At 40.0% G+C, this 26,431-nt stretch overlaps 1 protein-coding gene across 1 annotated transcript in view; it reads right to left on the minus strand.

Moving 5' to 3' along the window:
* ACER1 (alkaline ceramidase 1) overlaps positions 1 to 24,853 on the minus strand; it is a 71,251-nt gene extending 46,398 nt beyond the window's left edge. The window contains exons 1-2 of the mRNA XM_075204668.1: positions 24,740 to 24,853; positions 11,096 to 11,192 (exon numbers count right to left, since the gene is read on the minus strand). Coding sequence (XP_075060769.1) covers positions 11,096 to 11,191 — 96 coding nt within the window. The 5' untranslated portion in view covers position 11,192; positions 24,740 to 24,853. The remainder of the gene's footprint in view (positions 1 to 11,095; positions 11,193 to 24,739) is intronic.
* Between the last annotated feature and the right edge of the window lie 1,578 nt (positions 24,854 to 26,431).

Below are 26,431 nucleotides of genomic sequence, written 5' to 3' on the forward strand. Positions count from 1 at the left end.
GAGAGAGGTGGCGGGACACAGAGAAAAGGTAATTGGACAAAGGATACGTGGGGGACACAAGGTAAATAGCCTTGCATTTTTTATTATGTGTTATACTATATAGTGTTAAAATGCATCTAAAATTAATTTCACTTTATCAAAATCAAAATCCCTAAACCTTCAGGAGACCTACGCGTTCCATGTCAACATTTCTAAATTTCCACTTCGTCCCCTGGTTTCACCACAAATAAATAGATCCTAGGCACTTCTAATGCCAAAGAATAAAATAATATTCTTAAATGTTACAAGTCTGTTCCTTGCAAGAGGGAACTGCTATACCCCTCAATACAAAAAAACATACAAACCAAACCAGAAAGAGCGCCATCTAACATAGGTAAAATAAAGATTTTATATAAATACAATATTGACATGCTTGAGAATATGAGAGAAAAAAAGAGAAAGAGTAATGGATTCACAAAGCACTCCTATCCTATTAAGGAGATTATATTAAAATATATAAAATACACTGGTTTATACCTTTATTAATTACATTACATTAAAAATAATGTTTAGCCCCAAGCATATATGTAAACCCACGTGAACAGAAAAAGAATAGTATTTAAAACAATCAACCACGGAAGTAGGAACCAGAGAGCAAGATTCTTCAATCACCCAATAATCAAAATAATTATATTGTTCAGTTTATATTTTGCTTGCACATTCTTTTCTTATTGCTCCCCAATACATCATTACATGTACTGGATCTAAGGGATCTAGATTGTATCGGTCCCTGAATGGGCTATTAATAATGTCTAGTACTATATTCCACAAAGAACATACTCACATTGCTACTACCTAAATTCATTTATTATCATGGTAGTTGCTGCACAAGGAAAATTTTTTGGTGTGGAAGTCAGTTTTTCTGAAACTTCAACTGACAGTTTACTCTTCACCAAAGTCACTACTGAAGTTCATTATTGGAAACAAATTCTTGAGCACATTCTGCATGTCGTGCCTTATATTTCAGAGTGGGGATTAGCATTCTTTGGTTCCAGTTCTTGCAATGATGACTGTAATAATGGAAACTTTCTAGATATAGTCAAGCTTATAGGCATTTATGAACCGATTTTAGGCATGTTAAACTTGTACATGAATTGCAAGAGAGCCAAAAACGCCTGCAAGTTCATTACCTATCAACGCGCATACAAAACAAATTTATTGAGCCGTGTGGGTCATTCATACAAGAAACAATTCTTGATAAAGATAGAAATGCAAATTACTTTGCTATCATAGTTCATGGCAAGGAACAGACAACTCTGGTGATTCCTTATGAAAAGAATACGCAAAATTTTCAATTGAAGAGTGGTTTGTCATGTTTGATAATTTCACATAAAAATGGAAAAGAAATTGCTGATCGAGTATTGGAAAATGTGGTAGGATTAAAGGTGGATTTTCAAGCATGTATTGGCCAAGCCTACGACATTGGATCTTACATGGCAGGGAAGTACAATGGAGTAAAAGCAATTCTGCTTGTGCAAAACTCATTATCACGCACATAAGGCTGGAACCACCACTGACTGGTATTTACGCAACTAAACAGGGAGGCACGGAGTCTAAAGCACCCCTGGTATTCACCAGGGACCCCTGCAAGGAGGTATGGACTTGGCTGTGTAAAATGCACAGGTCCCGGTTCTCCAAGTTAGTCACCCGTGCAATGAAGTGGTGATCAGGAATAATCGAGCATTCCGGGTCAGAATCCAAATGATATGCAGTACACAGGGAGAATCCATGAGAAGGATCAGAGGAAAGACGAAGATCAGGATCAGAGCGAGCAGTGCAGTACTAAACCATGAGCAAAACGGGAATCCAGGAACAAGTCAAGGGTCAGAATAGAACAGCAAACAACAGGAGCAGGCAAGTAGCAAACAGGAACGCTAGAGCTGGTGAACCAATACTCTGGCACCAGAAGATAGTGAGGTGAAGTAAATAGATGGAAGCGGCCCCTGATAGGCGGGTGGTGATTTCGGCGGTCAGAACAGTTGAACGTCAACAGAATGGGACACTGCTGCTGCACATGCACGTGCAGCATCAGCTGAGACCCGGAAGAGTATCCCATTGCTAGGCAGCAGGAAGCAGGCGGCAATGGAGAACAGGTGTCCATCTCTGGCACCTAAGGGAAGTGTGGGGACGGTGCCTGACTCTCCTACTGTATTTTCTCCAGATGTGGAAACCATACACTAAACCTTGTAAGTATTGACTGCGCTGAATCCTGTAAAGAAGAAATTACTTACTTTGGAATTGTGCAACAAATGTACAATACTTTCAGTTCCTCACCTGCAAAGGTGGTAAATTCTGAAAGAGCTTCTCCCTGCTTCACTTCATAATATATCCACAACTAGATGGTCTGCACACATTAATTGTTTTAAACCAGTTGCACATTAATTTGCATCATTTGGGAATGGCTTTATCAAATATTGAATTTCTCAATCTCACTGTACAAACTTACAGAAAATTTAGTCCATTAAGAAAGACTTGTCAAAATTTGAATTTGCTCTAATTTCATCTTTGTGGATAAAGCTATTTACAATGATCGACAAAACTACCCTCTTTATTAAAGCATGCAATGCTACATTAGACGTTGAGCTGGACATTATCAAATGTCTTATCAAAGATGATGGGATAATCATAGAGTGCAAATTTGTAGCAAAAAAAATTGACATTCCTCTTCTGAGTTAAAAAAAATAAAAAATTGACATTCCAACTGAGTTCTCCACCAGTTGCCACTTACCTACTCAATCCGATGCCGAAAAGCACTATAGGGTCAACGTTTCCTATGTAGTCATAGATTCCATTCTGGTCATCGATTTACTTCATTGAAAGTAATTTGTAACTTTTTTAAGTTTCTTTGGGAGTTCCACAATATGAGTAATAAAGACCTGTACTCTGCAGCTGAAAACCTTCAGCAACAATACAAGAAGGATATTGCACAACATTTGAGTTACAAACTACTTTTCCTCAAGCGAATTTATAGAATGCAAGCCAAAGGAACTTTCTTTCAGAAATCATAGAACTAGGACTTTCCCAACATGACAATTGCTTTGCGCATTTTCCTTATTTCGGCAGCATCTGTTGCTTTTGGCTCATTCAGTGTGTTGAAGAACGCAAAAAAACTATCATCACTTATCTATGGAGCAAGAGCTAATGAATGGGCTGGCCATGCTCAATATTGACTGTGAAACTTGATTTTTTCAAATAGATTGCTGCATTTGCAGAAAAAAAAACTATAAAGGCATTTCTAATTTGAAATCTCCAATAGTTCACTACATCAGTATATGTATAAGGTATTTTATTTGTAAATTGTAATAAAGTTAAGCATTAAAATCAATTTACAATACATTTTAAATGCAGTTTTAATATTTTTTTTTTTTTTTTTTAAGAAAGAGGGAATGGGGGGGGGGGTCTCTTAAATTGGGATTTCCCTGGGCCTCTATAAACCTCTGAAAGAGCCTGAAAATGGGGACAGGGTCCTATGGAGGGAGGGAAAGAGGAAGATGGGATGAGAGGGGGAGGTAACCGACAAGGTGGGTAGTTATGCGGATGATAGTTTTTTTAGGAATAGATGGGTTTTTAATGGCCGTTTGAAGCAGCACAAATTGGGGGATGTTCTAATAGAATGAGGAGATCTTTCCAATGGAGGAGGGCAGTGCGGGAGAAGTCTTGGATACATGAGTGAGATGAAGTCATCAGAGGGGAGGAGAGGCGATGATTGATGGGTGAGTGTAGCGGGTGGGGTGGAGTGTGAATAGAGATGAGGTTGGATATATAGGGAGTAATGGGGTTGGCAAGGGCCTTGTATGTGAGGGTGAGGGGCTTGAAAAGGATACTGTAGGGGAAGGGGGAAGCCAAGAAAGGAAGATTAAGTGTAGATCGAGAAGAAGCAAGATAGGATTGGGGAAAGCCAGTAAGAAGAAGGTTACAGTGGTCCAAACGAGAGATGACCGGAAAGTGGATAAGAGATTTGGTGGCATCCTGGGAGAGAAAGCGTTGGATGCAAGCAATGTTGCATAGCTAGAAGCAGCAGGATTTGGCAAGAGATTGAATGTGGGGAGAAAAGGAGTTGAGGATTACACCCAGACCGTGGAGGTGGGGAACAGATGAGATAGTGAAAAAATGTTTAAAATAAAGAGGGAGAGAAAGAACATGGAAAGTTGAGCGACAAGCACAGAGAGAGATAAATAACTAAAAGCAAAATAAAAACCACAGATAAGGAAAGAGCTGTTGTGAGAAACAGAAGATAGGTTTGTGTTACAGAGTCAGAAAGAGAGACCCTCGAGTTCAACTCACCCCCTGCACGCTGGCTACACTTCTTACTCACGAAGGCCAAGCCCTCTGCACACTGGCCGTACCCCCTCAATGAAAAGAATTCAGGGATGGTGCCGGAGCTCCTTGCTACACCCGTGTTTGTTAAGGTTTAATTTCAACAGGTACCCCACAACACAGCTTAAGAGGGTCTCCAGAGAGGGAAATCAATCAAACTGGAATTGAAAATTGGTATGCACATGCATTTGTTAGTACTAGTAAATGTTTCTTAGTGAAATGAATGGGTCTTGAGGAAGATTCTGGTACCTTGGAAATTACAAGTGAGCTTTCAGAGAGTAAATAAACCAGAGGCTGACAAAGATATACAGTAAGACTGGCTTTGTATGACAAATCTTTGCACACTGGGTAGCAAAAGACCCACATGTAATAATCTAAATAATATGTCAGAGAGCTATTCCATGGACTGTTTTATATTTATAGTCCATAGAGGAACAAAAGTGCTGTCGTTCATTATGATTTATTTGGTTGTCAGTCCTATTCCTGTGGATTTATTATAAGGTTCTTAGGATTGAAGAAAAGAAAATGGAATTTTATGGGGTCTTTTTGACTGAAGAAAGAAAATGTTTACATGGATATTTGGATTATTATGGGGTCTTTGTGACCTAAGAAAATATGTTTTTCATGGACATTTAGAATATAATTTTTTTTTGGGGGGGGGGGCTCTAATTTTTTTGAACTACTGGACCTGGCATGTTATTTTTTTGGGACAGAAACAGGACCTTGGAAATATTTGGTTTGTTTTGGTTCATGGTTTCAAGCCTTATTGGATTGAAAACTTAGAAGGTTGGTTGTGTTTTATTATGTTTAATAAATAAATGTGGTTATAACAAGGGTTTTATGTTTTTCTTAAGGTTTTTTATTTTATTTTTTTAAAGTAATGTGGTTTGAAAGAGGGTGTTATGTTTTATTTACATTTTACTTTGTGGTACTGCAGGCCACAGCAGGCCCGGAGTGTCAGAGCATGGTGGCATTGTGGTTCTGCTAGAGCCAGCATTCCCTGGCTGCCATAGGTATGCAGGTGCTTGTAGGTCTACAAGCACCAGCATGCCCAGACTATTAATGGCAGCCGGGGCTGAATGGAACTTGTAGTTCCACCAATAAAAATGATGTTTTTCACTTATTCTTACATACACACTTTATTACATACACCCACAGCCCCAGGGGTTTAGAAAGAGCTCCAGTGCTTTCAGCACAGGACTGGTTCTTTGCAGACCCGACTTCCTAGGGAATCCAGCCCTGTGCTGAACAGCCTGGGGTTGGTTTGTCATTATGGCAGGTGGACCCCTGACACGTGTCTTCCTGCTTTAGTGCCACCCACCTCAGCTGGTTGACCTATTGCTGGTTTTGCTGAATTCGGGAGGACCACATGCCCCCCCCACGATTTTTCCGCAAGCAGCAGTAGCCTGGCAGCACTAGGGTTAATAGCATTAGGAGGGGGAGACCCCGTGTATTTTCATCTTCTTTTTTTTAATCTATTGTTTAGAACACAGTAAAGAGCTGGAGCAAGAAATACAGCCGAAATGGATGTTTATTCCCACGGCCGTAGAGCTTGCTATGGCCATGGCTGTGTGTTCTTGAGTTTGGCATGCCCACACCGTACGCTGCCTATGGCCACACGCTCCTTCCCCATCCAGGACATCCTCCCTTTCACGTAGGGGGTAATAACAGTCAGTTCCATGTTTTAGAGCACGGAAAAGGGATGTTTTACCGGACGTATCTGCCAGTTCTGTGCATGCGCAGAGTGATTTTGCAGATAATACGCTCAAAACCAGTAGATACTTGCCCTAATGAATCAGGATCTATATTGTCAATAGAGTGTTTTAAGTGGTTATATTAACCCTGCTTGCTACAACTTTCCTAGAGAATAGGTACCTTGAAATAGGGCCAATAACCTTATAAAAACTATTTAAATCTTATTAATAAGCTAAGTGAATTCATTTTAAGCTAATAAAATATGGTAAAATATTCAAGACTTGCTATATGGTTTTGGGTCTCTTGTTCCTAGTGGGATCTCACCTCTCACCCAGTTTTAGTGTCAGAAGCACTGTAACTGTTCAGCTGTTGACAGAAGTCGAAGGGTCAGCAATTCATAAGAAGGAAAGGCAGGGAGATAGTGGGAATGTCTTACAATTGTCAGCTGCTGAGGTACACAGATCTCTACTAAGATACTTCTAGGCAGCTCCCAAAGATGTGAAAAAATGCTTGGATATACTTATAAATGATAGAAATGAATATCAGCTCACAATGAGAAAATGTACAAAAAAACTAGTGCAAAGGAAAAATAATGGTGTTGCCTATAGCAACCATCGAAATGTTTGTTTTAATTTTTCTAACTGCACATTAAAAATCTAATTGGTTACTATGGCCAACACTGCCTTTTTTCTTTGCAGTCCTTGTCATAGATATCCACAATGTTAGCCTTTGAATATTTTTTAAAGCTGTTGAAGTGCCTGGAGCATGCCTCTTAACATTCCTAATTTAAAAATTGAGCCACATTATCCCATGCCACCATATGCACTGCTACCCCACAATTTATCTTAACCATTTCCCCACATTACAAAGCCTTTCTCCATACATACAGTAAAACACTTCCACAAAAATCCTGTGGGATTATACCAAACACCTGCACTTAGAGGTCTAATATAAAGATCCCTTTCCTTGATATGTAACATTTCTAATATCTTTTATGGGGAAATTTATTAAGAAAATGTCACTTAGGCAGCTGAGCGATGCTCAGTTCCCCGGTGATATTGGCTGGCAAGAGAAGTTAGCTCAACATGTGAACTGGACCTGGAAGTCTGGATTTGGGTTTCCAGTTCCAGATTCTACAAACATGGCATTAGCAATCAGAGGACAGTGGCAGCACTTGTCCTGCTGCTGATCCTGGTAAATAGACTTCCACATGCTTTTCATGGGGAAGCATCACAGGAGGCCTCCGTTGATGGCTACCCAACGTGAGATAGTAGACAATTGCCGTAACCGCCTGGGTGGTTTGGTAAATTGGGAGAAGCCCTAAATCCTGCAACAAATCCCCTTTTCGCAGAAATTAGAGCTTATAGAAATTAGAGCTTTAATAATTAGAGCTTTAATAAATAGACTCCTTACTATCAGATACTTGAATTAACATAAGGGGCCTGATTCATTAAGGATCTTAACAAATACTTGATAGTTTATTTGTAGACTGAAATTTAAAGTTGATATTTGTGTGCTACATGAAAAAACAGTCAGTATTTAACTTATGTGCAAAACAGAATACTAATTTGCACCCCTTGCATTGTAACATGGTTTTGTCCAGGAGACTTAAATAAGAAGTTTCTTAAATTAAAATCCTTAATGAATCAGGCCCATCTTTAAAACATGTCTTATTTATTTAACACTTTAACTTGTTTTAAAACTTTAACTTTCAAAACTGCCAAGGTGATTAATAACCTTAGGTATTTCAGATGCTACTACAGAGAGATAAGTGACACTGATTTATAATGGTGGGCAGCTGCGGCCATAAGAGGCCTTAACGGTGTGTAACTGGACTGACTGAAGGAGCATGTTATCAGGATTTGTGGACGTGGAAGCAAACTTTAGTGCACTGTTGCTGCCACATGTCAAAGCAAAGGAAACTAAAAGGATGCCGTTTATAGCCCTTGCATAGTAGCATGACAGTAGCAGCACAATGAGTGGTTACATTCTGTAAACTGGAATTTAAACTTTTAGTTTTATTCAATTTTGGAAAATTGAATTTGACCATCTTTTTATTTGTTTTTTTTTTGCAAAGAGAATATGTGCAATTTGCTATTAGTACTATATGTGTATTTGGATGATATTTTCCAGTATGCTGAAGTCTCTCTGTTTAACATTTCACCCTGAAAAAAATGATTTAAGTCTATATTCACAGTATAACTCCCAGATCCTTTCAGACGTCATACCTTATAACAGAACCAAAAGTGCATGTGGAGTACAATATTACTAACTTAGGCCATATTCAATCACAATGAGTGTAAATAGGGTTTCCAAGAGCAAATTTTCTTCAATATATTGTGAATATACATATATATATATATATATATATATATATATATATATATATATATATATATATATAAAAGTGATTTTTATTTTTTTTATAATAACATATTGAAAAATAGCAATTTTACCAGGGAATTGTCCCTGGAAATCAGGGACTTCTGGCAGCTATAAGAGTCAGGGGTATGACAGATTGGCACTGTTTCCTCTTCAGATCCACTCCTGAGATTGTGCTCAAACCGATACGTTAATTTTATGGTGTTTGGACATTGTTTCTGTTTTTAAAGCACCCTTTCAACAACCTTTGTTTCCTTTCAACTGTTTGCATATGTCCTTATTAAGCATTACAGGCAACTATCCAAAATTAATTCTTCACTGTTCCTGACCAACCAGTTTTGTTGGCATTGTCACCCATACATGTATGTTTATTAACCCAGCTGCATCAAAATTGTCTCTCCTAACAGATAAAGCTGAGGACTCATCTGTTCCTGTGTATGTTACTAATGACTAGCACATCTTCAAAATAGATTTATATATAAAATAAAACAAATTAAACCGTGTACTATTACAACATTTTAGAGATATATTTTTCAGATATATATATATATATATATATATATATATATATATATAAATAAATAAAGGGACACATCCATAGTGTAGTTAGCTTATTTAGGATACATTTAAGAATGTACCTTCCCTGGTACTGGGTTTATTTTTTCCCAATTTTATCTGGAAAAATGTTAGATGTTAAAAAAGTTAAAATCATGCATCTCGTACTGCCTCCTTATGCAAAAATTAGATTTCATGTTGTGGCATGACATATTTTAAATGTATTTTATACATCATAGATTTCAATCCTCATTGCATTGATAAGGAATAAAATTGCGCATATTCATTAAAAATCATCAATAGGAACAGCAAAAAAATGAAAAAACGGAAGTCAACACTTAATTTTTCACTGTTTCTTCACTTCCGATGAAGATTGCGATGCACAGTGTCCTCCTTTAAACTCATGCGCACAAACATTTCTGAGGAGGCGATTCTGCATGTGAGAGGGGGGGACCGTTGTATCCCTCAACACATGCACCGTGAAGCTCTCCACTTCGGAGCAGAGCTGAACAGAGCTGAAAACTATCAAATACGGTAACATACACAAGCCTGAGCTAGCATACATTAACGTGAATAAATTCCGAAAATTGGAAATTTTTGGAACTCGTTTCAATGTGTTATACAGCAGTCTTCATACACATATATGGGTACCGCTCTGCATTTGAAGGAAAGAGCAAAGCAGCAGATATCTACGATATCTGCTGCGATGCACTATTCATAAATTTACAGGAAACAAATTTTGGCGTCTAATCCATTTTTGGGGACTATACAGTAAAATCAGGTTTCGTAAACAGGCCCCAAGGTGTATAGAGTCTGCATTTTTAGGGGTGTTCCCGGGTAAAGGGGTGGCTCTTTCCTCCTGCAAGATTATCGACTTTTTTGAGGGTTCTGTGGATTAATTAATTAGGAGTTATCCTATACCTTACATGTACATTTGATGAGGATGTGTAAATTTTAATGTGCGCTAATATAGATGTAATAAAAAGTAGAAAAATTGACATATAATAAGGACAGACCAGAAGTCCCTTTACTCTCATGATCTATTTAAGACATAAATGAGGCATGATTTTAGAAGAAAGCAGGAGAAGCAGTATTTTAGATGAAAAGTTGGAATTAATTAAAGGAATGTCTCTAAAGTGACATTAGGCAGGGCTTTGAATGTATGTGTTTTTTCTTCTTCTATAAAGGAGGAGTGGAAAATTGCCCCTGAAAGTTGCACAGAGTATTTTTATAGGAGCAGTCCCCCAGAGCAGAATTTGGGCATACCTCCCAACTGTCCAAATCTGAGAGATTGTCTTGCTATCCTGACAGTTTGTCCCGAATCATGTGGTAGGTATGTTCACGCACCTGGCACTGGTGCGTGTGGCAATTGAGAAGTATTTGAAGTGAAGGGAAGGGAGATTAAGGACTGCCTAGTGCTTTAGAATAACTAGACACTCCCTCAGGGGGAGGGGGGTTGGCATGCCGCCAATTCTGTGTGACCATACCCCCTTTTTGTCCTACTTTCCAGGTGGGCAATGTTAGGAGCTATGTTTTAGGTGTGCACCTATATTGGTGGATACATAGGCGCATTTGCACAAAATTAAATACACTGCACAACGCATATTTTACTGTTAGTAAATGTACGTTACATTAGCTCAACATGTACCCTTAAGGATGCACTAGATTTTGTGTAGATCTCAGACATGTGCTGATCTCTGCTCCATGCTTCAGTTATACACAATTGGTCATGTTTCTAGCCTGGTATATTTCAAGTATACCTACCTACTGATGCATAGTAATAGCTTTTACTTATTTGGTATGAGACAAGAGCATTTAATATATAAAAGAATTCATACCCCTCCACTTCCCTTTTTTGTGCAACAGTCACTGATTACCATGGCAAATTAACAATTTTAACTGTTTAGTGTCGTTGTATTCCAATTTAAGGTGTGGCTGTTAGGAAAGTGCTCTGGGTGTTTGAATGAGTAATATTACTACTCACTAGTTAATTAATATGTTGCATTATTATAAATTTTGTTATAAGTTTTGTGCCAAAAAATTGCTTCCTCAATGGGAGTAGCAGAATGTTGTCCTACATGGTCCTATCTATCACAAGTTAACTTACTGTATTGTAGTATTCTGCCACATATTCAGAATGCAGGTAGTTTGCTTCACACCAGTCAATCTCTGAGCTATGCCTTGCAAATATGCTGGGAGGCATTCTGGATGAAAGAAACAACATGAAAATCAGGATTAGTTATTATTTATTAATATTGTTCTTTATATATAATGCACCAACATATTGCACAGAGTCGTACAATCAAGATGGGTAATTTCTGACAGTGTAAATGTGCAAATGCTCTTTTTTTTACGGACATGTCTTTTTTTGTGCAGATGCACTTTTTTTTAATGATAAATGCATTGACTTGCAGGCCTAACCTGCAGCATCTCTGCGGTGCAAAAGTTTTTGCAAGATGGGATTATTTAAGTGAGAAGGAGTTGGTGAAGAGGGTACATTTATGGAGGTGTTCTACCCTTCTCTGCAAAAAGACTTTAATTATCCAGCTGATAAAAGGTGCTGGAAATCTAAACCCTCCCCCTATTATGATGGTTTTTACAAAGACCGGGGAAGTGGGTGTAAAATATGAACAGCCAATGACAAACCAGAGGATTTGTGAAAGAGAAGGTGATAGAGCTCTGTTCGCATAAGCTTACAATCTGAAGGAGATGAGGGAATGAAACAAAATAAAGACATGAGTGCTCACTTAGGTCAGCTAGATATATTCACACAAAAATCCATCACCGAACTAGTTTTTACTTATTGTTGCCAGAAGAGGGTGTATGTATTTAGTGAACTAAAAGGAATGTACTTGTGGAATTTCATGGGCTTCCCTGAAGATGTGTGTTTTCAGGTGACAGTTATATGTTTGAAGGGTAGGGCTTCAAATAGTGTAAGGTAGTACATTGCAAAGTATGGGCGCAGCATGAGAGAAGTCCTAGATATGGGTATACAAAGTGTTAATAAGGAGGCTAATAATTGTGTAGTGGTCGATTGGATATGATTGTAAAAGACTATTAAAGAGGTATAGGATGCACTTTTGTAACAGGCTTTGTAGATGAGTGCCAGGACAATGTAGTCCTTGTGTATGGTTGCAGCATTAATAAAATAGTGAGAAAAATTTGGTGTCTTTTGGTTAATGAAAGGTATTTCAGCACAGTACTATAGTAATTGAGGCAAGAGATGATGAGTGTTCACAAAAATAACAGCGCTAGAGATTGAGATACCAGTATCTGTGCACAATTGGGTTCATGGAAATATGTATAAACAAATAAAAAATAATGAAAACATATAAACATAAAAATTATTTTCAAGATCTCACAATTTTACAGTATATGCAAATAAAAAAATCTGGCAAACCCTCATCAGTGCACCAATCTCAAAGGTTTGGTTAGTTTAGCTGGAGGCTTGAACACACACACACATATATATATATATATATATATATATATATATATGTATGTAACATATACATGTATATATATATATATATACACAAACACACATTCATAATATTAAAATTAAAATGTTATTAATATTAAAATATTGAAAAATGCTTAACGACCTCCTATAGTTGTGTGGATAATTTGTTTCTGATTGACAATTCTATCACCCATTAATGCAATGTGGAATTTCAGACATGGTTCCGATTAAGGTTTCCACTTACACTCTGCAATAAACGGCACAAATTTACATCTGTTATAGCAATCTGTTCATTGATTTGAATTTATATATTTGCAATCAAAAAGCAATACTGAAAATTAATCCTTTTGTTCCAAACATACATATCTAAACTCTGAAATGCATGGATATCCGTCCATGCTTGAACCCAGTGAAACTGCAGTTAATTAATCACTGGGTGTGCTGTAATGAAATGTCTTGAAAAGAACAGTCCTTATCCCCAACAGCTGGAGGCAGCATAAAGTATGTGAAGCCTGCAAAGCAAATCCTGAAGAAATGGTTAAAGAGTTAGGATGAAAGTTATGATAGATAAGTGTCTGTTAGATCAAAGGAGCTGAGAGTTTGGATTTAAAGAGGTTCATACACTATATACTAAAGCCAGCAGAGAAGTCCACATGATAAGTCCACATGAACTAAAATAGAGTAATGAACCTTAGATCCGATGGCCAAAATGTGATTACACACTTTTGTGAGTGGAGTGTGAAACAGTGCATGGAATTGGGACGGGATTGTAGAAGCTCTTTGGACTAGATCTAAAGGCATGGTCAGAGACTGGATGGTATCTGGTAGGAGAGAAAGAAAGCATAGATCCATTAGGAGAGGTGTAATCAATTCATGCTTGAAAGTAGGACAGAAAAATGTCAGACAAGAAAGCTGAACAAAGATTGAACAAAGTGTGAGGAAATGGAATGGTAATAGGAAGAGAAGTGCAGGGGCTTTAGCGTCAGTAATGAGTTCAAATTGGGAAAGGGTGCATAGCAGAGTAGGAAGCCCTTGAAAGATGTGGCAGGGGTTGGTCTAAGGTAGATGTAGTATATAGTTTGGAAATTAAGTTATATCTATGAATGTTGTGTCACAGTATAACTGCATGGTATTTAATGAAAGGCTCGAGTCAGAAGGAATTGAAAGGTTGCATGATAAAACGTGATGATCAAACAATGGCACAGGGACATTGCGAATTGGAAACAAAACATCTTTATAATTGAGGGAACTATTTAATGGCATCATGTTGTCAAACTGGGTAGCAAAAAACAAAATGCCAATACAAATTGTTGAAAGACATGTCAAAAATGAAGACAAACAAAATAAATGTATTCTCTGAAGAGTTACTTTACAGGGAACATTTAGACAAAGGGCCTGATTCAGAGTGAGATGAATATCCGTTTGTGTAGCGTATCGTTTTGCACATGCTTGGAATGTTAATGTACGCAACTGCGGCTATTCAGACCTGCAACTTTTTGCCATTTACGACTCCTTATGCCTGAGAAAACATGACTGGGGAGGAGAGGGGTGTTCCAACATAGGCAATGTAAAGTAAGGGTGGATTCATGCAATAGCATACTGAAAAAGTGGTTTTATTTGAGGGTGGTCAGAGGCAGGTGTAAGCAGCGGATGAGCAACACCCAAACTAGTGAACTGCTTGTAATTATTGCATGTGAATAATTTGCAGATGCTTATTTAGACTTTAGTAGTAACTTAGCCACAGATTAAGATTTGTTCCTGTTGTAGTTGCTAGGTTATTCAGGTTTAAGTGATGCTTCATAGCAATTTTTTTGCATATAAAGCAAAAGGTTTTTGTAAATGTTCACACGTTGGACAGAAGTGTCTGAGGGGTGAGTCTGATGTGAAACGGACCATCTGCTACTTATTGAGAACTGTACGCATCTTCAGCTCCCAAGACGGTGTACATACCCATACACTTGTGACTGCCTGTACAGTGCTTTTTAACCTTTTGGGTGTCAGCAGTTTTGAATTTATGGGGATAGTTATCGTACCACTTTCACCTGAATCTTGCACTTGTTTCCACCTGAGCTCTTAGCATTAGGCTCACTTGTCGAGAGAGACTTAGGTGTTCGTGTAGAGTTGGACGCAAACTGGGTTTTCAGAGTATAATACGCTTTTTTACCTCTGTGCATGCCCACAAAGTACAAGTCACATTTACAGCCTTATGTAGATGCATCTTGTGCTTTCACTTGCTTGCGTCCCCCTACTATTGAAGTGGAATTGGGGATGGAAATTCAACTTATGTAGACAGAAATTCAGACGCTTATGCGTCTACCATGAGTCGGTAAACTTGTGGGTACTCCATTACTGCTCTAAGTTACAAACTAATAAAGATGATGGACAGCTTAGATGCGTCCAGCTCAACATACCCAAGTATGATGTGTCTTTAATTGGGATGCAATTTTCGTTTGCATATTAGACAGAAATTGCTTCCAACTAGACTCTCAATGTCCTTCTGCACACATGGTCACTTCCAAGACACATTGGGAAAGATGTTACCATGCATTACTGATGACAATCCTGAGTATTCCTTTAGAAGAAAGATGATCTTGGTCTAGTATGACCTAGTGGTATATTTACTATGTAGTGGTTCTGTACAACTGCTGAATCCCAGTGCTTTTAAGCCATTTTTTTTTTTTTTAAACAGCACTTTTATCAAAGACAAAGCCCATTTGCCATTTGAAGAAAATTACTTCAAAGCGCCCGGAATTGGTGGTTCTTCGGAACCGCCGCATAGTAAATATACCCCCTAGATAATCTCTCCCACGCTGCTCTTAGTGTTAGAGCATGTGTTTAGATGCTCTAACATAAGCTTAGATTTTTAACATCTAATCCTATAGTACTGTATATTATGAACATTTTACTAGTTAAATGTCTTTAAAAATGAAGTGTAAAAATAGAATAAATAAAACATTAATTGAAAAAACAAAAAACAAAAACACAGTGCCAGTGTTAGGAACCCCAACAGTCAGCAACACAAAACCCGGAGTCTACTCAGAAGTCTGGTTTTCGCTGGAGCCCCTAGTGGTGGGGACAGACTTGGCCGCAGACAGCTGAGAGTCGTGAATTGTGCGCCGACTGGGGGAACTCAGCAACAGATGAAATAGCGGAGTGATGTCCAGGCAAGGGTCGAGGCCGGCAGCAGACAGAATAACCAGTACGCAAACCGGGGTCAGAGGTCACAGGCAAATCAGCAGCGTAGGAGTCCAGGCAAAAAGGTCAATGGGCACAGGCAATCAAACGAAGTCAGGAAACAGGCAAAAGGTCGGCAACAAGTAATCAATCCAATGGTACAGAAACCAGGAACACAGCAGGCTAGTCAGCAGGAAAGCAAGAATTATAACCGGCAGGGAGGGCTTGCCCCTTCCTGCTTTATATATTAGTGTGGTCCAATAGAAAACCGCCCTGGGAGGACAAGGAAAAAGAGCACAGCTGGGCAATAATTAATTAATATCCTTTGCGCATGCGCCCGGCTGACCTAGGTGCCGGGACGCGGCGCTACAGCCAAAGAGCGTCCAGACCGTTGCCTTGGCAACGGCCGGGACATAGCGGAAGTGACGTCCCGGTCGTCAAGACGATGGCCGGGACTCAAGGGCACCAGAGGAAGTGAGTCACGGTGGTTCCTGAAGCCGCCGCGGCTCGTTACAGTACCCCCCCTTGAGGAGGGGGTCAGGGAACGTCGATAACCTGGTTTTCCCGGGAATTTTTTAAATAATTCAATAAGCAGCTTGTCAGAATGTAGATTCCTTTGTGCTACCTAGGACCGCTCTTCAGGGCCATACCCCTTCCAATGAACAAGAAAATGAGTTTGTCCTTGAACTTTCTTTGAGTCCAAGATTTTCTCGACCTCAAATTCTTGATGACCATCAATAGATACGGGCTGAGGTTTAGAAGGTCGTTGTTGTCTGAACTTCCTGGAAGAGAGAACGGGTTTCAACAAGGAGCAGTGGAACGTGTTGGGTATTTTTAATGATTCTGGAAGCTTCAACCTGAAAGACACCGGGTTAATTTGTTTCAGGATGGAAAACGGACCGATAAACTTGGGCCCAAACTTTCTGCACGGTTGGCGGAGTTTGATGTTCCGAGTCAACAACCACACAAAATCCCCTACCTTAAAGGAACAGGCGGAACGGTGAAGATCGGCAAAAACCTTGGACTTAAAAGAGGCTCGGAGTAAGGATTGATGTACCATCTTCCAGATTCTTCTGAGCCGGGTGGCCGTGGACCTAAGTTCAAGAGATTTATCAGTAGACAAGGAAGACAATGAGTTGGTTCTGGGGTGATACCCGAGATTGCAGAAGAATGAAGAATGTTGGGACGATGAATGGCATGCGTTGTTGTAGGCGAATTCAGCCCATTGAAGAAGGTCCAACCAGTTGTCGTGGCTTTTGGAAATATATAAACGCAGGTATTGCTCTAGAGATTGGTTCACTCTTTCAGTCTGTCCATTTGACTGTGGATGGTAGGCAGATGACAGACTAAGATTAATACCCAACAGGGAGCAAAATGACCTCCAGAAGGCTGCTACGAACTGAGAACCTCGATCCGATACAATATTTTCAGGAAGGCCATGGATACGGAATATGTGTTTAATGAATAATGAAGCTAGAGTGCGTGCTGAAGGTAGTTTAGTCAACGGAATGAAGTGAGCCATTTTACTGAACCTATCCACAGTAACCCATATAGTGTTGAGCCCGGAGGAAGGAGGTAAGTCAATGATAAAATCCATGTAAGATAGGCAACTGCCACTGTGGCTCTTCACTCAAATAGCAGCCAAAATATGTATATGTGAAGATCCACTAATGCTTCAGATTTAAACCTATATATCACACAATTATATACATACATATGGCGCTGTCTCTACGCACATGAGATTTGAGGATGGACGTTGCTGACAAAATCTTCTAAACAGTGGATGAGGGGTAACCTTCATATATACTGCTGAATATAGAAGTAGATGCAGACACAATTTGTCCCTCCGTAATCTGAAATATATGGTATTGATATACCAAACAAAAACAGGAATGATAGTGCAATCTGTTTAACATATTACATAAAACCACAATTAAAATGATGAATCCAAGTAAATCCCGTGTGTGGATTATTACAGCAGCACCCTGTTCGTGACACCTCCCTTATGGGTGTATGCTTACTCAGATACGATGATAATAACGCCTTCAAATCACAAGTAAGTGTTCCTTCTCCACTCCTGATGTCATACTCGGATATTTCACCCAAAGAAAAAGAGAAAGGAACAAATCTGGCGTAATACCCTTTATTAAAACAATGAGGGTAAAAAACACATGAGCAAATGGACCCGTACCTTGGGCAGATGAAATGCTCGCGTCAGAAATGATAAGAGATGATCACAAAGTCCTATCACCACCGTCTCATCCGCCTCCAAATCTTTTCCAGTGCGTTTCGACTTGCAATAAAAAGTCTTTGTCAAGGTATGTTTTTGTTGGGTATATCAATACCATATATTTCAGATTACAGAGGGAGAAATTGTGTCTGCATCTACTTCTATATTCAGCAGTATATATGAAGGTTACCCCTTATCCACTGTTTAGAAGATTTTGTCAGCAACGTCCATCCTCAAATCTCATGTGCGTAGAGACAGCGCCATATGTATGTATATAATTGTGTGATATATAGATAAAATCCATGGACAAGTGGGTCCAAGGTCTGACTGGAACTGGCAAAGGTAACAATAGCCCGGTAGGTGATATCCAAGGAACCTTGTTTATAGCGCACAGATTACAAGATAATATGTATTCCTTGATATCCGCAGACATAGACGGCCACCATACAACCTGGGAAATGATTTCAGTGGTTTTGGCAATACCAGGATGTCCAGAAGACTGGTTGTCATGACATTCTAATAGAACTGCTTTCCTGAGGTGGATAGGCACAAACAGTTTGTCTGTAGGGGTTTTAGGAGATGCTTGTAGTTGAGCTTGTAGAAGAATTTTTCCCAAATCCTGAGTGAAGGCAATAAATACGGATGAGGCCGGAACAATAGGACACGGCTCTGAGACAGGAGTCTGGTAGGAGACAAAGCTACGAGATAGGGCATCCGCCCTAAGGTTCTTCGAGCCAGGTCGGAAGGTGATAATGAAACGAAAACGGGAGAAGAGGGACCACCGTGCTTGTCTAGAATTCAACCTTTTAGCTGACTCGATGTAAGACAAATTCTTATGGTCAGTGTATATTGTGACAACATGCCTTGCTCCTTCAAGCCAGTGGCGCCACTCTTCCAATGCCCACTTGATGGCCAGTAACTCTCGATTGCCCACATCATAATGTTCCTCAGTGGCAGAAAATCTTCGGGACAAATAAGCACAGGGATGAAGGCGCTGGTCCTCCGGGATTTTTGAGAGAGCACAGCTCCTACTCCTACATCAGAAGCGTCAACTTCAACGGTAAATGGAAGATCAGGATTAGGATGTTTCAGAAGAGGAGCAGACACGAAAGCACGTTTTAAGGCTTCAAAGGCAGATACTGCGGAAGGCGGCCAAACATTCGGATCCGCTCCCTTGCGAGTTAGAGCCGTAATGGGAGCAACAAGGATGGAAAAAGAATCAATAAATTTCCTGTAATAGTTAGCGAATCCTAGGAACCTTTGGATGGCCTTAAGATTCGAGGGTTGCACCCAGTCGAGGATAGCCTGTATTTTCACTGGATCCATAGCAAAGCCTTCAGGAGAAATAACATATCCCAGGAAAGAGACTTTAGCAACTTCAAATTCACATTTTTCTAATTTGGCATACAGGTGATGATGACGGAGTTTCAGAAGTACTTGCCGCACATGCTCTCGATGTTGCTTTAAGGAGCGGGAGTAGATCAGTATATCATCCAAATAAACAACTACAAAGGAGCCAAGAACTCTTAAAGAGCATCATTAATCAAGTCTTGGAAGACTGCTGGAGCGTTGCTGAGACCGAAGGGCATGACGAGATATTCATAGTGACCTGATTGTGTATTAAAGGCCGTTTTCAATTCGTCACCACTTCGGATTTGTATCAGATTATATGCACCACGCAGATCAATCTTAGTGTAAATTTTTGCTCCTTTAAGTTGGTCGAAGATGACTGAGATAAGTGGCAAAGGATAAGTATTTTTGATGGTTATTTTGTTTAACCCCCTGTAATCAATACAAGGCCTCAGCCCGCCATCCTTTTTGGCCACAAAGAAGAAGCCTGCCCTGGCAGGTGACTTGGAAGGTCTGATGAACCCTTTTTGTAGGTTTTCCTTAATATATAATTCCATGGCTTGGGTCTCTGGAATAGATAATGCGTATAGTCTTTCCTTGGGCAATCTTGAACCAGGGATGATGTCAATCGCACAATCGTACTCCCGGTGGGGAGGAAGAAGGTCTGCTTCCTTTTTCGAAAAAACATCCTGAAATTCGTGGTATGGAAAAGGTAACTGCTCGGAACTGGCATGAGTGATCCTGATAGGCAAAGACAAACAGGAAGAAGAGCATTTAGGACCCCATCTCACCTCTAGTCCAGTCAATAGAGGGATTATGAAGGGCTAGCCAGGGATGACCCAGGATCAGCGGTACTGAGGGACAATTGATCTAGTACATGAAAATAGTCTCGGAATGAAGGGCGCCTATCTTCAGCTGCAAAAGAGGAGAACGATGGTGAATCTCACCCTGACTCAGGCAAGTTCCATCCAGTCCGCATACAGCAATTACGGAGTCCAGAGGAATGGCTGAGAAACCCAAGGACTGGGCCAGAGTTAAATCTAAAAAGTTTCCTGCAGCTCAACTGTCCACGAATGCAGAAACAGAAACGACTTGACCCCCTAATGTGAGTTGGGCAGGTATTTGTAGAGAATTTGTTGGAGAGATGGCTTGTAGGCCTAAGTGTACTCCCTCCACGTTCACTTGGCCTGATCTTTTCCCGATCTGACATGACAGATACGAAGCAGATCGCCCTTTTCTCCACAATATAAGCAGAGACCCGAGGTTCGCCTCCGGGTACGTTCTTCAGATGACAGTCGATATGCTCCCAGCTGCATAGGTTCGACTTGATCAACAGGAGCAGTTTGCGGAAGCATAGGGGAAAAGGATGAAGAACTTTCCTTCTCAGCCTTCCTTTCTCTATATCTCCTGTCGATCCGGATAGCTAACTGCATAAGTTTCTCGAGGGATCCCGCAGTAGGGTACTGGACCAGGGAGTCTTTAATCTGTTCAGAGAGGCCCAGATGGAACTGACTACGAAGGGCTGGGTCATTCCATGCACAGTCTGAAGACTAACGCCTGAAGTTGGAACAATATTCTTCAGCGGAACGTTGTCCTTGCGATAAGGATCGAAGCTGTGCTTCGGCAGAAGCCACTCGGTCCGGGTCATCATAAATCAATCCGAGTGCTTCAAAAAAGCACCGAGGACTGTTGGTATCTAGGCTGAATGCCCAAGATTGCGGATCCCGTTGTAGGAGAGAGATAATTATCCCCACTCTCTGTTGTTGAGATCCAGACGAGAGTGGTCTCTATTTGAAGTAAAGCTTGCAGCTTTCACGGAAGTTACGGAAGAATCTGCGATCTCCCGAGAAGCGGTCTGGTAAATGCATCTTAGGTTCCACCACGGCGGACTGAGCAGCTTGTGAGGCTCTTGACGTCTGTTCTTGGGCAGCCTGCTGCTGGGACAGCTCCTGGACCATTTGGGACAGGGTCTGGATTTGTCCTGTCAGCACTTGAGCAAGACTTGGTTCCATAGGACCGGGTGTCAGATATCTCTCACTCCTAGTATTATTTTGGGCCGGTTATAATGTTAGGAACCCCAACAGCCAGCAACACAAAACCCGGAGTCTAATCAGAGGTCTGGTTTTCGCTGGAGCCCCTAGTAGTGGGGACAGACTTGGCCACAGACAGCTGAGTTTCGTGAATTGTGCGCCGACTGGGGGAACCCAGCGACAGATGAAATAGCAGAGTGAGGTCCAGGCAAAGGTCGAGGCCGGCAGCAGACAGAATAACCAGTACATAAACCGGGGTAAGATGTCACAGGCAAATCAGCAGCGTAAGAGTCCAGGCAAAAAGGTCAATGGGCACAGGCAATCAAACGAAGTCAGGAAACAGGCAAAAGTTCGGCAACAAGTAATCAATCCAATGGTACAGAAACCAGGAACACAGCAGGCTAGTCAACAGGAAAGCAAGAACTATAACCGGGAGGGCTTGCCCCTTCCTGCCTTATATACTAGTGTGGACCAATAGAAAACCGCCCTGGGAGGACAAGGGAAAAGAGCCCAGCTGGGCAATAATTAATTAATATCCTTTGCGCACGCGCCCGGCTGACCTAGGTGCCGGGACGCGGCGCTACAGCCAAAGAGCGTCTCGGCCGTTGCCTAGACAACGGCCGGGACATAGCGGAAGTGACGTCGAGGACGTGAGGGCACCAGAGGAAGCGAGTCGTGGCGGTGCCTGAAGCCGCCGCGGCTCGTTACAGCCAGGACTCCAAAACCTGGATTTGATAAGAGTATTGCAGCATACCTGTGAGAATCGCTCTTGTTCAGCAATTGTAAAGCTAGGGCTTTGTAGACAGAGTGCACATCTGTCTATGACCTGAACCCCAGGTAAAAGGTATCTGAACACTATTCACGTTTATTGTACTATCTACCTATATAAGCCATTTAGGTCTGACATGTTTTCAGATTATTGATACTTGTTATGTTTAACTGTACTGTAGACCTGAACCTGTTTCTGTCTCATTACCTGCTCATGTATTTAGCTGGATGTCATCTGACTAGCTCCTACTGTGCATATCATGGCTATCATCTGACTAATAATTATGTGAACCTAAAATGGTTACGCAACTACATACTCCTGTCCTAAGATACACTGCATATATTACAGTGATTTATGGTGTTACAATAAACAGAGGTTTAGTAAAGAACCTTCAATTTATATGTTCCCTTTGTCTGCATATGGCGCAGTGCAGCAGAGAACCTAGAGTGCAGGTTAACATACAGACACAAATGCAGTAGCCCAAACAAATAGGAAAGGCTCTAATAAAGCACACATATTTTTTTATGTTTATAGGGTGAATGCAATTTAATTGTAAATGTTTTGTTTGCTGTTTACCCCCATAAAGTGATTCTTGGCAAGCCATAACATGCTTAAAATGCAAAAAAATGCATGAAGTGAAAATTTGGTTAGGACCCCTGACAATAAAGGGTTGATAAAAGTGATGTCCACACTAATTTAAAAAATAAAAATAAAACTATACTTGAAATTGCAAATTATTCTATATGATCTATATTTATAGTAAGCCGCATTAAAGATACAGCAATCATAGTCACCACTAAAGCATGAGGACAACGAGCATTGGGTTCCCATGTAAAAAGGTGACCCACACCAGGATATGCGAGGCTAGTCTGGTCACATTTTTCCTATTACACAGGAACACCATGTCAGTATGAAACTTATATCCCCAGGGAAACTGAGCCCCTCAAAGAACAGGACAAACAGCGCCTTGTGGAATAGCACTAGGGCCCTTCCTGGTACCCCTTATGCAAAGGGTGCTATTGTCATAGACTGATTTGAAAAATATATTAAGTATTATTGTGGAACTAGAAGCCTAGTAAGGCCTGATGGCCATTGGATGCTTGGGCATGCTGGTGATTGTAGAACTAGAAGTGTCAGCATGTCAATGGCTGCCAGTGGCTGCCAGAGCATGATGGGATTTGTGGATCTGTAAGTATCAACATACTCTGGCAACCAGGGCCCACTGGTACATGTAGTTCCACAATAGTACGTAAGAAAGAAAAATCTGCATAACATAGAAAAAGTATTTTCCATCTTTTTTCCTGAAGCAGTCTCCTCACCAACTGCAGAACCATGACGAGTATGAATGTAGGGGTCAATACATGATCAGTCAATCTAATAGGCTCACATCCAATTGGCTGGAGAGTAGGAAAACCACTCTGCATATTGACCCCTTGAGATTAAGTTCATTCATTCATGTTGCTGCTCCACTAGGACCTATAACAAGAATGAATTAACTTGCAATGCTGTATTTGAGTTTTTGTTATTAGTTCCTATTGACAACTTGCAAAACAAAGACAAAAGATTCCCTTTGTATTTGGGAGTTAATTAAAACAGTAAATTATGGATTTGGGGGAAGTTTTTATTTTAATTTAAATATATATACATATTTTCTTTAATTATATTTTTATAGATAGCAATAAATGGAGACAGTCTTTAGATTGTGTTGTGCCACTTATTTGTTGTATGTGGCTAGACTGCATTGGGGGCTGAATTTCTCTAATATATGGCTGGCAATAGGGTTTAATATTTATGGCTGGCCATGGAGTATCTCTTTGTAACAGATGGCAGGCAATGGGGGTTATTTCTGTGTAATATATAACTACCAAATGAGATAACTTGGTAATGTAAATGGCTTACAATTGGAGGAGCTGTCTGTACAAAATTTGGCAAGCAATAGAGGTTTACCCTCTACACATGTAAATTATAGGATAAGTCCTCATATTGACAGCATAAGAAAATAATTGTTGTCTACTTGTGTAGTGGGAAAAACATGCTGGGTATTATGATGGTAGCTATTTGCTATGTTCAGTATGTTAATGAGACTGTTGGCTTGGTATGCTGAGGAATAGAAGAATAGTGGCCATTTTCTGTGCACATTTGGCTATTGTTAAGTATTTTGTGCTATGTTCTCCTGTAAAGTACATGTATGTGGCCTTTCAAATAAAACAGGCACAAGTACAGACACAACTCAATTAAAGTTGCACCCACAATATTGCATAACAATAAATACTTAAACACTGCAGGCTGTTGTTCCACCAAGAATAGTCACTGCTGAATTTTTTGCCCATTGGAAAAAATTCTTGACATTACAAAATAGGAAACATTCAACATGGAATCTTTCACTGCAAGTACACATGGGGCAAAACTGGTGTAACAGCAAGGCTGGCATTATAAGATGTGACATGTAACAGTATTAAGAGATATGGACACACTTATGTGCAGAGAATAAATATATACTGAACTGTATGATTTATAACAGTACATTAATAATATAAGAAAATGAGAATATACAGTAGCATGTAGTAGGGTGATAAGTGATTGATAATGGGAACCACTATCAGTGTGCATTCATGCATTATATTATATAAAAATATATATTTCCTGACAACTATTTAATGACAAATGAAACTATAACTATCACATTTGCTGAGCTTTGACAAGCCTAACAAAACAGCTATACAATTCCTACATACCTTAGAGATACTATAGTAATTCAAAGCTGGAACTGACACAGCAACAAGACTGATTGGGAGCACGAGCAGGTAGATTGTATATGACAACCTCAGATGGAATGAAACAGGTTGTGTAGGAGTCTTAATGGGTGTGACTGAAATAATAAAGAATTGCTGGATGTGATCCCGTGTGTGTCTGTGTCACAGGTTATGCTGGTCATGCATGTTTCACTGATAAGCTTAGTGTCTGTACAAAGTCAAAATCGTATGTGTGAGAAGATACTGCAGGGTGTGATCGCTAGAAGAAGATATGGAATTGTGCTACAAATGTCTTTTTTTTAAATTATTAACGGCAGGTGCTTTAAGTAAGATAGACAGATATGAGAGCATGAATGGTCGTTGTGCTTTACTAAAGACCAAGATTTGTAATACTACATGAACTCAAAGTCAGGAAGTGGTGGCAAGGCAACCATTATCTCGTCTTATCTTTACCTTTACCCCAGCCATCATGTGGCTTACACTCCCTTGCTGTAGAATTATTCACTGACGATAGCTGTCTATGTTAGCCATATAATAAGCTCGTAGCATATTATATTTGCACTCTGTCCATCTTGTTATAAATATTTGATTTTTACGGTTGTAGCATCTACAACTGGTTGTGGACAAATTAGACTTGAATACCTTATTTGGAACTTTTGACACTCTGGTCACATAAAGCCTGGAAATTACAATGAGTATTGCATAACTGCAAATATTTAACAGCAAATTCCAAAGAGTACAGTTGTAGGTTTGTGGTAATTTTTCAAACCTTTACCTAGCAGTTACACTCGGGCAACAATTTCAGGCTAAAAGGCCTATTTATCAAACATCAGTTAAATCCCCGAAAACGTCATTAACTGCAAAATTGTTATTTATGATCAATTCATCGCTGCACATATCATAGATATCTGCTGCTTTGCATCTGTCTTCATACTATTTTACGGTGACTGCTCAGAAAAACGAAATAGAATGCAAAGCAGCAGTTATCCACGATATCTGCTGCAATGCAACAATCATAAATTTGAAGTATCCTCCAAATTGTGGCTGAATCACAGTAAGTGTCCTTTGGGGAGGCTACACTGGTTGATAAATAGGCCCCTTTGTTTTACTGAGCAGTCTCCATAATAGTGTATGGGGAGTGCTCAGTAACGCTATTTATCAATAATAAAAAAAAAACAAAAACGCTTTTTTTCCCATGTGAAGCTGGCATACATTAACATAATTGAAAACTTTCACTGAAGACAGCTCTGCGCCGAACAGCTGAGCTGCACAGCGCATGTGTGAAGGGATCCTGTGATCCCTCCGTCACATGATACACTGGCAGTGGGACATAACTCTCTGTGCGCATGCCCGATACTATCGGTTGGCGCATGCGCACTAGGATTTTCATAGAAATGCAGGAGAGACCCTTCTCTTCGCACTGAAGAGGCTGAGAAAAGGTAAGTGAAAAACTTCACAGGGACAGCAGTTTAAAGCAACTGCTGTCCTTGCTGAAGTTTATTGATAAATATGAAAGATAGTTTAATCCTCACCAATGTAATGAGGATTGAAAACTCTCTTTTATATTAAGTGGTGCTTCTTAAATATGCCCCTAAATGGATTGTTTTTCCTCTAATAGAAGGTGTGCTTTTAAAATATATACATTCTAATTGATTATAGCTTAATATTCAAGCC

Source organism: Mixophyes fleayi, chromosome 1 (genome assembly GCF_038048845.1).
Source record: "Mixophyes fleayi isolate aMixFle1 chromosome 1, aMixFle1.hap1, whole genome shotgun sequence".
Taxonomy (NCBI): domain Eukaryota; kingdom Metazoa; phylum Chordata; class Amphibia; order Anura; family Limnodynastidae; genus Mixophyes; species Mixophyes fleayi.